This window comes from Charadrius vociferus, unplaced genomic scaffold (genome assembly GCF_000708025.1).
Source record: "Charadrius vociferus isolate BGI_N301 unplaced genomic scaffold, ASM70802v2 scaffold484, whole genome shotgun sequence".
Lineage (NCBI taxonomy): Eukaryota > Metazoa > Chordata > Aves > Charadriiformes > Charadriidae > Charadrius > Charadrius vociferus.
The window spans coordinates 1,317,727-1,327,542 of NW_009648074.1; the positions used below are offsets into that span (position 1 = coordinate 1,317,727).

Below are 9,816 nucleotides of genomic sequence, written 5' to 3' on the forward strand. Positions count from 1 at the left end.
GGCTGCAGCTGCACCGCAGGCAGCGGCAACGGGGAGCGCAGCTGCCTGCCGACCGAAGGTTTAAGAGATGCTGAGTCAGCAGATTCCTTTTTTTCCTTTCCCACCCTCCTAAATCGATTCGGGAAGATAACTGTGATCCTTCTCTTACCGTATTGTGTAACTTGCAAATTACCGGAGATGCCTATACCAGACTCGGACTCCTGCGCAGCAGTTCTTGTTCCCGAACCTGATGGCTTCGGCACCGCGTTGTCACCGTTCCATCCCGCTGCTGAGCGCGGTGGAGCATTAGAGCGCAAGACCCCACGTCTGCCCTGCGCCGGCCGCCCTGCCTCGCCCGATGCCTGTCCCGAAGCACTGGGTTTGGTGCGGCCAAGCGACAGTGCCGGAGAGACCCTGTCCTTCCATCTCACCTGAACCAGGTTAATTCCAACCTAGGCACGAAGTCTTCCAGCAGTACCACCGCTGGTGGGTTGGTGCTGTATCTCTTTAAGTTCCCATTGTGTATTTTATAACTTTACTGAACTTGAAAAATACCTGCTTCACAGGTAGGGAAGGTGACTTCCGAGAGACCCAAACCTACTCGTTTTCGGCTAAAAGCTAAGAGGGTTTTTTTTATTTTAAAATAAATAACTTGCTGGTCTCCTAGATTTATTCCAGTGTAGAAAATCCAAGTAGGATTTATATTCCCACTAAAGCTATTGGGTGAAAGCCTTCTGTCTTCCAAACAGCAGCTTGTGTTCCCTCCCTACCGACGGTACTGCCACGGGAAAACCTTGTTACTCCTGTAAAGGGAATCCCCAAATTTTGGAAGAGCTGCAAAGCAGCTGTGATTGAGCTGCAGGTGGACGCTTTGGCGCTCCGGTTTCCAAACTGCAGGTGGACGCTTTGGCGCTCTGCGCTCCCGGGGGCACCTCGCGGCGTAAAAGCAAGAGACGCTTCCCTGCTCTGGGTCGGCGCTCCAGCAGCGGGTGGTGGTGGCTCTTCGCTGCTGAGGGCGGTTGCGGGGCCCCGGAGAACGATGTTTGGTTTTTCACTCATCTTCGGAAGGCGGTGGGGGAATGGTGCCGGCTGAGGTCGGTCTGACACAGGCAGGAGGGTGAAACCCGGTGGGGAGAGGAGGGAGAACCTCTGGAGATCTGCGGGAGCGGGGATGGGGCTGAAGGAAAGCGAAACACGCCGAGGGGGTGAGGGCAACACATGGTTTATTTAAAAGCGCCCCGTTATGTGAAAGGCGGCAAAATTGGAGTGAGCACGAGTTCATTCTTGGTCTGTTCCTTCGTCTCCAGCATTAATCCCGGCCAGCAGCTCTGGAGGGGTCGGCCATCCCATACTGTGCTTTTAGCTTTTAAGCCCAATTTAGTCCTTAAAGTCCTTTATTAATTTTTTTTCTCCTAACTTTGAAAACTCTTCTATCTCTGGCAGGCATATATTAGGCTTTTTGGGTATTATGTAGCGCTTAGAGATGAATAAGAACAAGGGCATTTTGAAGTTAATTTGGAACATCTGTTTATGATAGTGGAACTGTATTATTAATGTAGTGAAACATTAGCTGCCTTTGGCGTTCACAAGTATTTCACTGAGATGAGAGTTAAGCTGTTGTCTAAATCCTATTGCAAAGCACTGTGGAAAAAGTTACTCTGTGAATTCAAGCAAAACTTACAGACCAGTTTCATGTCACCAAACATTCTTTTGTTTTACTGTAGTTTTAAAACCAAAAATTGCTTTAAATTTTTGAAGTCTTGTTTCAGAGGCATTTTTTAAACATAATTTAACCCAACTGTGCCGCCTCTCCCCATCGCTGGGCACCTCCTGAGGGCTCCTCGTGGCGGTTCGGGACCGTTGGTGGTCCGTGCCAGGTGACGGGGCCGGCGCGGTGCGGTCGCCATCTCCTGCCGTGTCCCGTCCTGTGGCAGCGCCTGGTGGAAGGGCCGCTGGCCCGCTCCGTGCCGGGGAGGGTTTGCCAGGAGGCGCCTGGGGACTCGCCGGGCTCTCCCGGCGTCGCTCACGGGAGCCGTGTGAGAAACATAGGTTGAGTTTGTCTTTTGGTGACAACTGTGTGGCTTTTGGTAAATACAGGGGTTTACTCCTGGTTTTAATGCTGTTTCTTTTCATAAGCTTAGACTTTTGTAACTTTCAGTCCTTATAATTACCGCTTATTGTGTATTTACGTTTGGAACTCAAAGGTTTTTTGCTTTCTTCATGACTTTGAGGTCGTCCCTGTGGGCTCGTAGCTGAGTCGCCTTTAGCGGTGGTGGTTTTATCGGATGCAAAGCAGCGCTCAACACCGACATCGGGAATGACAAGGCAAAATCCAGAGAGTGATCTATTAATCCTCCCCTAGATGAATACTCTTTGATGCCACTGGTCTGTAGGAAGACTCAGTGTGACTGTCCCTGGGGGGGATCTCCGGGCTGAGAAAGTCTCCTCGAATAAGGCGAAACTGCAGTAATATTTGCAATGTCACATCCTTCTTGTGACCAGAAGAGAAGAAAGAGGAGGGGAAATGTCGTGCTCCGTGCCCCTCTTGGCGCCTGGCCGTCGTGCCGGCTTGGCGGGGCGTGAGCGGTTGAGGGGAAGTGCGGGATCTGGGGGTGGCTTTAGCTGGCTGGGGGATGCCGACCTTCCCCTGCGGCTCTCGTGTGAGCAGGGAAAAATACCAAAATGCCAGAAAATCGTATTGCTGACCCCGTTCAAGGTGCCTCAGCACTGCTTCGGGGAGACGTGGGGCTGGAGGTGTTTTCCCAAGGGAAGAGGGAACAAACCCCGTCGCCGTAGCCCGGGCTGTGGTCCTGCTTGTTTGGGAGGGAGGGCGGTCGGGAGACCTAAATTTTTGGTCACCTCATCAGTTCTGCTGTTGGGCTCCGATACACAACCTGCTTTTCAAGCCGGAGTAAGAGATGCAACTCACCTCTCATGGGCTTCGATAAAGTTGAATTACGTTATGGCATAATAGGTCCACCCAACAAATAACTCCAAAAATATATAAATATAGAGAGATATAAACATACCAAAAGTGCAGCTGCTTTGAGCGTAATCAAAAAGTATAAATGCTAATAACAGCTATTGAGTTTTTAAACGGCTGTTTAGGAATTTGGTTGTTTCAAAACTTTTTTTAAAGATTATAAAGGCCACCCCTCCTGCTGCCATAAGATGGAATAGCCCCCGGAATACATCCTGCGTTTCCGCCGCTGGGGTTTGCTTTTCCAGTCTGCATAGCTCGAGTCCTTGCGCTCTCAGCTTGCGTAAACCCTGTGTACTCGAGCGTCTGTATTGATGTGCGTATCTATTGTTTCTAATCTGGTCGGTCGATCAATGAAGACCAGCGTGTAATTAATTGTATAATATTGTACACAGTGTCCCACTCTACATTTATCCAGATGCAGTTGTTATTTGTTAACTGTAGCTGCTTTCCTAAACACTTTCAAGAGGATATGATGAGAGTGGTTTTGTTCTTCGCAGCCTTCCCATTTTTCAGCTGACAAATAATTTCAAAGGGAAGCAATTTCAAAAAATATTCCTTTTTTTTTTTTTTTTTTTTAACCTGGATCTCTTTCATCATATGCTTAATATTTTTTATATTTTGATATACCGGTCCAAAGGGAAGGACCTAATTGAAGATGTGCAATTTGGTTCCTATTTAATTCAAATATCTGTGGGGTCAGGAGGAGAAATTAAAAGCCTACTTTATCTCCTGGGGAGCTCACAGATCCCGTTGGCGGTGGAAGGGTCAGCAGGGGAGTCCGCCGGCAGTTGCCCCGGTGTCAGTCTGCAGGAGGGACCTGTTGTTCTGCTGTTCTACAAGATAGGCGATGGTGCGCAAGGAAAAGTTGCATCTGCCTGACCTGTCCACTATGATGTTCTACTTCTGCTGTTTTGGTTCTCATGCAGATGGAGGGAACGAGGAGCCACCAGACCGAAGACAGGCAAGTGTAGACTCCCGTCAGAGCCGATCTGGGCAAGGTAAACCTGAGTGTTGTTCTGCCTCAGTGACTCGTTTCTCGTTTGTTCGCCTTTTATATATACATTTTGTGTTTTTCATAAGACTGTGTCATCTTACGGAGTTTTGTGACCATCGTTATTATCCACACAGCTGCAACTTCACTAATACTCTCAAAGCAGACCATGTTTGTGTAGTTTGAAGGGGTTCAGGCCGCCTCGCGGGGCGGCGCAGGCGTACCGGTGGAGGGTACGGCGTCGCCGTTGAGCAGGCGCCGGCACGGTGGTTGGGGCTGGTGGTGTAAGATCTCTTCAGCACGTACCAGCGCAAACCAGTGGGCCACCAGCACAGGGTGGCTGCTTGCCTTCCCTGCTGACTGCAAAGGGGACCTGGCTGGTCCTCAGTGACCGGGTCATGCTTCCCCCAAACCCCACGGTGGGCCAGAGGTGGGACCTGCGCGTTCCCGCCTGGGGGCTGAGCAGCCATGTGCGACGACTTTTGCTTTGTTTCATCCTACAGGAACAGGGCAAAAGGTCCAAGGAAGAGTAGTAAAAATCATTTTTATATTCTTTACATAATGATTCTGCAAACTCTTTTGTTGAGTACCCATCGTTCACAATAGGCTGGGGGTTAGAGCCACCGCGAGAGCCGTGTAACGGGGATTTCTGCCACTGACAGCAGCAGCTCTTAGATCTGCGCTGGCTCACGTGTCCTTTGAAGTAGCTTGCTGAAAGTTTTAAGCGTTTGCTCATTTCAGAGGGTTGTCAAAACGCTGATATTTTGTCACACAGCTCTTGAGACTATGAAGCATTTTTCGCAGGTGTGGCTCTGGTAGGTGCTGTGTGCGTTGACTGATTTTCGGATTGCAGCAATAATTTTCCTTCCATTTAGGTTCAAGTCAGTTGTTGTCATGGTGTCCTAATGACTTCTGATGGAGACATTTTCTCCGTAGCACTGTTCTTTTTTGGCAGCGTTCCAGTCTTGCCCGGGCAAAATGACTGCAAGTGATTGAAGCCTGCCGTCAGGGTTAGGGGGGTTGGAATTCGGAGTGAAAACCCTGCAGCCCTATGAAACGTCAACAGCTGAAACTGCTCTGTTAACATAGGATCTTTTTATTATTTTAAATTTTCTTATTTTAAAAAAGAAGAGTTAAATAAAGTTAGGAAGGGGCAAGGGAATTCCCAACTGCACACACCCCACGGTAGCTTCGCCAATACAGAATGGATGGTTGCTCTTTCCCAGCCCCTGGTAGCTCAGATGAAGTGGCTGACGTGCTCCTTCTGGGGCCATTAGTCCCTGTGATGTCCGTCCATGGTCCGTGTGTTCGCCCTTGGGCTGTCGGTACGAGACGGAGCAGCGCCGACGCAGCTGCTGGTGGGATCCGCTGTTGGGTGTCTGTACGCTCACGTCAGACGCTCCGTTCTCTCAGATGACTCTTCAGCCTGTTCCTTCAGCATCTCGGCTGCTGTGGAAGAGTACCAGTTTGGGGCAGAGGACCTGGGGCTTTTTTGCAAATACTTATTTGCCAAAGAATGACCCACCAGCGTGTGTTGGCCTCACTGGGTCTGGCTCCAGGAATTGCAGTAGTAAGAAGTTTCAGCGTGAGAGGGAGCAGAGGGGGAAACAGGTAAAGAAATGCTTCCAGCTTCTTGGAGAAACAACCTTCTGCGCTAAATGTTTCCACTGGGATCAGTGGGTGTGACTGCAGACACAGACTTTCTGCAGTGTAGAAGTAATCTCTTTGCTCCATAAAAGTATTGTCTTTATCTTTGCCCTGTCCCGTGTCCCCAAGTTGCTGTCTGTCCGCGCGTGTTAACACGTTTTTTTCATAACGATGGGTTAAGGGTTTTTATTATGCGTAGATAAACGCGTAGATAAACCAACCAACCGAATTTGAGTGGTTGTATTACTTGTGTTTAAATTTCCACGTTGCTGTGTGTGATGCCCAAGTATTACAGCTGTTTATAAAGCTTAATTATCTTGGAATACTTAAGGAAAGAGTTTATTAGTTCAAATATGCACTTTGCAGTAACATTTTATTTAAATATATTTTATAGGCAAACTTTCAAAGTTCCAGTTCAGCTGTGAGTGATCCCTAATTTGACTGGATCATATCCGTAAATTGATAAACCCAATATTCCTTCTGACTGAAACAAATTTAAGACTATTTCAGTTACCTTGTTTGTGTGTTTGTTTGGTCTGGCAAGGATCAGAGAGACATTGTGACATCTGTGGAGTGAAACTGGCACTGCTTTTGTTGTAAAGCACGTGAATTTTAAGAGGGAAAATACTCCTGAAAACTTTGCAAAGATATCATTACTTTTATTTCTATACCGAGTACTGCCTGCAGTTGCCCTCGGTTTTAGGTAAAGATTGGTCAAAGATACTGGGAATTTACACTGTAATAACATGTGAAATGCACACAGACTTTAAAGGTCTTTGCCAGACCTTAACCTGCAGAAGATGCACAGTGTTTCTAGTTCCCTCCAACCCCCAAATCTAGCCCGAGGAGGTTTTAAGAATCAAAATTGATGATGGCAAATCTTTTTTTTTTTTTTTTTTTTTTTATGTGTCTGGCGCCAAATGTATTTTGGAAAAACATCGTAGCTTGTTTCTGTCTATGCCACTGCCGATTTTGGCACTGATGCTGCTTTTCCTTTCCTGGCACTCGCAGGAGGTGATGAATAGGCTTGCCGAGTCAGCAAAAAGCAAGGTCCTCCCTCAGCTTATGTCCAGTAAGCTGTATATGGAGCCAGTAATTACAATTGGCAATGCACTGCTGGAAGAAGGCAATTTTTTTTTGCTGCCTTAGCAGTATGCTATCAAATTGTGCCCTCCTGGAAAAATAACGGCACTAACAGAGCCACTGCACCTTTGGGATGATTAGCAGGAAAAACTTAGAAACAAGATCATCCAACTTGAGATTCTGAGCTGTGCTGAGCAGCAGCACTGTCCCGTGTGGTGTGTGGGTGCCAGGCTCGGGCTGGCTCTGGGAGCACGTGTGTCTCCAACGTGACTCCTCTGTCCTGTCTGCCTGATGGGCTGCGCGACGTCCCTTGGAAAGAGGTCTGAGAAATGGCGGTGTTCCCACCTCAGAAGCTGTGGCCGTGGTGCGTAGCTCAGACGTGTGTCGAACGGGAGACCCCGGGGTGGTGCTGAGCGTGGATGGGTGCAGTGGAGCTGCTCAATGCGCGTTGTAATCCACGGAGAGGTCATGGATGGATCCAGTGGAGTGTCTGGGCTGAGATTCTTCTCTTCCTGAAGCAGAACTCTAAAACGTGTCATTAGGTGAACCTTGTCCCAAACTCCCTGCCTTCTAGACAGCACCCCTCTTCTCTGCGCACCAAAATTACTGCGAGGGGTGCAGTTCTAGCACACCACAGTACCGCCGGTGTGTGTGACTGACGAGGACCCATGTGACGCTGTGGAGGTGGCCGCAAGCAGCGACTCCGTGTCGATAAGGAAGCGGTGCTGGTGGCTGGGGGGACACGGTGGCACACGGCCGCCTCGCTGGGACGGTCTCAGGTTGAGAAGAGCTGCTGCTCACGGGGAGGTGGTGGTGGCTGCAGGGGAGAGGGGGCAAGGCACTCATTCCAGTTTGCTGTTACTATAGTCTAATTTTTTTTAATATATATATACACACACACACATATTTATACACATATATATTTAGCGATATATATAAAAGGCACAATACTGTCAGCAACATCATCTTTTAATTAAAAAAAAAAAAGAAAAAGAATAACACTGATCTGTTCCCCCTTAAAGGGATGCACTCCGTTAGAGCATTCGTGTGCGCACTTAATTAAAGCAGCATGAAATGAATAGAAAAACATCAGTGTCTGGCTCGTGGTTTGTGGCAATAATGACAGTCTCTGATGAATAAAACATACCGAACTGTAGAATACTTACTGGAGCATACGGGAGTTAAAGAAAATCACCTCTGTAAGGATTAGACTTTGAATATATGTTCAGTAAACTGCTGTGAATGCGGCAAGCGTTCAGTAAGCAAGAGAGTAGAAGTCACATTTGGAACTGTCAGAAATAGTGTTTGTGTCAAGTGTGTTTGTTTTGGTTTCTTGTAGAGAATGGTACAAAAATGCTGAGCGATGTTCCTGGAAGTTGGCATCAGTAATGGATGGATTTTAGCCACAAATGATACTACCTCTTAGTACACTTCAGGAGCTCGTCCAAGATTTTTGACAGTTATTTCAATACCTGTTTTTCCTCCGATCATAAATAATGTGTTGGGTTGTTCGTGTTGTGCGTTGGCTTTCTGGAATAGTTAGTCCGTCATCTCCTGTGGGCTACCACGTATTTGAGGCATTTACCCTTTTGTTTTCTTCCCCACTTTTGTCTGTCTATCCTTCTGTCCAGGGGTTACATTTTCTCCTTTAAACATACTCTGGCAAGCTGTTGAGAGCCACGCAGCTACCCAGCGCAACGGAGGAGTCAATGTCTTGATGGAGCAAAAGCATGAGTAGGCACTAAAAGCTAAAATCCATTTCCTGAAGGTGTGGCACGAGTGTAATCTTACATTATCTGTAATGAAATATTAACGTAAACAGTTTTAAGTGGGTTTTGCAGATGAAGGATTAGTTGTCTGTGTTGGGTTGTTCATCTTACTGACTAGAGGGGGAGAACCAAGTGTTCTCGACCAGAGGTTTCCGTGTTCTGCAACCAGGAGGAACCTTCGTGCTCCCAACTCTTGCTGATCTGGAGCACCCGCCCTTCATTTGTCATTGATATTTATTGCAACAATTAGCAATATGCGCCCTTGTTGTTCTGTCCCCACTTGTTGTCATGTTGTTCTGTGTCTTTTCATGTGGCTCTGTGGCGGTGTGACCCCCATGTGGGCTTTGTGCGGCTCCGGGCGCTTCTGTGCATTTCTTTGGGGGGGTGTTGGTGGTGCTTTCGCAGCCTTTTGTGCTTCTGGTTTGGGGTTTTTTCTAGGCTGAGGGTCCTCATGTTGCAATGGAATTCAGCTGGAAGCTTTTTTTAGAAATACACAATCTAAACACACAAAAAACCTGATCAGTAAAAGGATTATTGCTTTTATATGTAAACCTGGTGACTCCAGGACTCTGAAAGACAAATTGAAAAAATCAAAATAAATTCTTCATGGTTATGCTGTTGATAATCCAAAGAGGTGTGCTGAGATGCCCTTCCAGAAATACGATTTCGTCAAGGGAAGTGTCAAGCCTGAGCAACACCAAGAGGAGAGAGCGGCCGTCCCCGCTGCCTGCGGGGCTGAGCGTGCCGTGCCGCGAGCCGGCTCTGCGCCCGGGCGCTCCTCCCTCTCGCAGTGATGGATGCAGGAGACTCCCTCCTGTTCTGACCAGTTCCTTCTTATTTTTTTATTCCCGCCAGGCACCTCCACAGAGAACGACTGTGCTTTTGAACCAGACTACGCTATTCCGCCACTCCCAGTGACCGAAGGTATGCAGCACATTCGGATTATGGAGGGCATGTCCCGCTCCCTTCCATCCTCCCCCTTACTCACACATCAGTCTATCAGTGTTCGGCTCCAACCTGTGAAGAAGTTAACTGGTAAGGACTTTAAATAAAGTTCAGTGGGGCTTTTAAGGTCCGTTGGTGCAAAAATCTGTAAGAAAAGGCTTTGAGCAAGCTTCTGTATACAGGTCACCCTTTGTTTATGATACAGCTACTTTAGTCCAGCCCAGGAACGGATTGGATTTCACGCTGACAGAGAAATCTTTCTATTCTGCGAATGATCTCTCTGTTTTACAAATATTCTCTAGTTTGCTGAGAAATTTCTAGCGGAGTGTGTTTTGGTTCCACTTTGTTATTGTGCTTTATGCACAGTGGAAGTGTTACGGTAATTTTAAAGAACTTTTTGCTAAAATTTTGAATGCCGA

The 9,816-nt window shown here is 47.6% G+C and overlaps 1 protein-coding gene across 1 annotated transcript in view; it reads left to right on the forward strand.

Moving 5' to 3' along the window:
• The window catches only part of TANC2 (tetratricopeptide repeat, ankyrin repeat and coiled-coil containing 2), a 218,381-nt gene that overhangs the window by 47,575 nt on the left and 160,990 nt on the right, over positions 1–9,816 (forward strand). Inside the window, exons 2-4 of the mRNA XM_009883856.1 lie at positions 3,889–3,960; positions 6,447–6,449; positions 9,308–9,376. Of these exons, the coding sequence (XP_009882158.1) occupies positions 3,889–3,960; positions 6,447–6,449; positions 9,308–9,376 (144 nt within the window). The remainder of the gene's footprint in view (positions 1–3,888; positions 3,961–6,446; positions 6,450–9,307; positions 9,377–9,816) is intronic.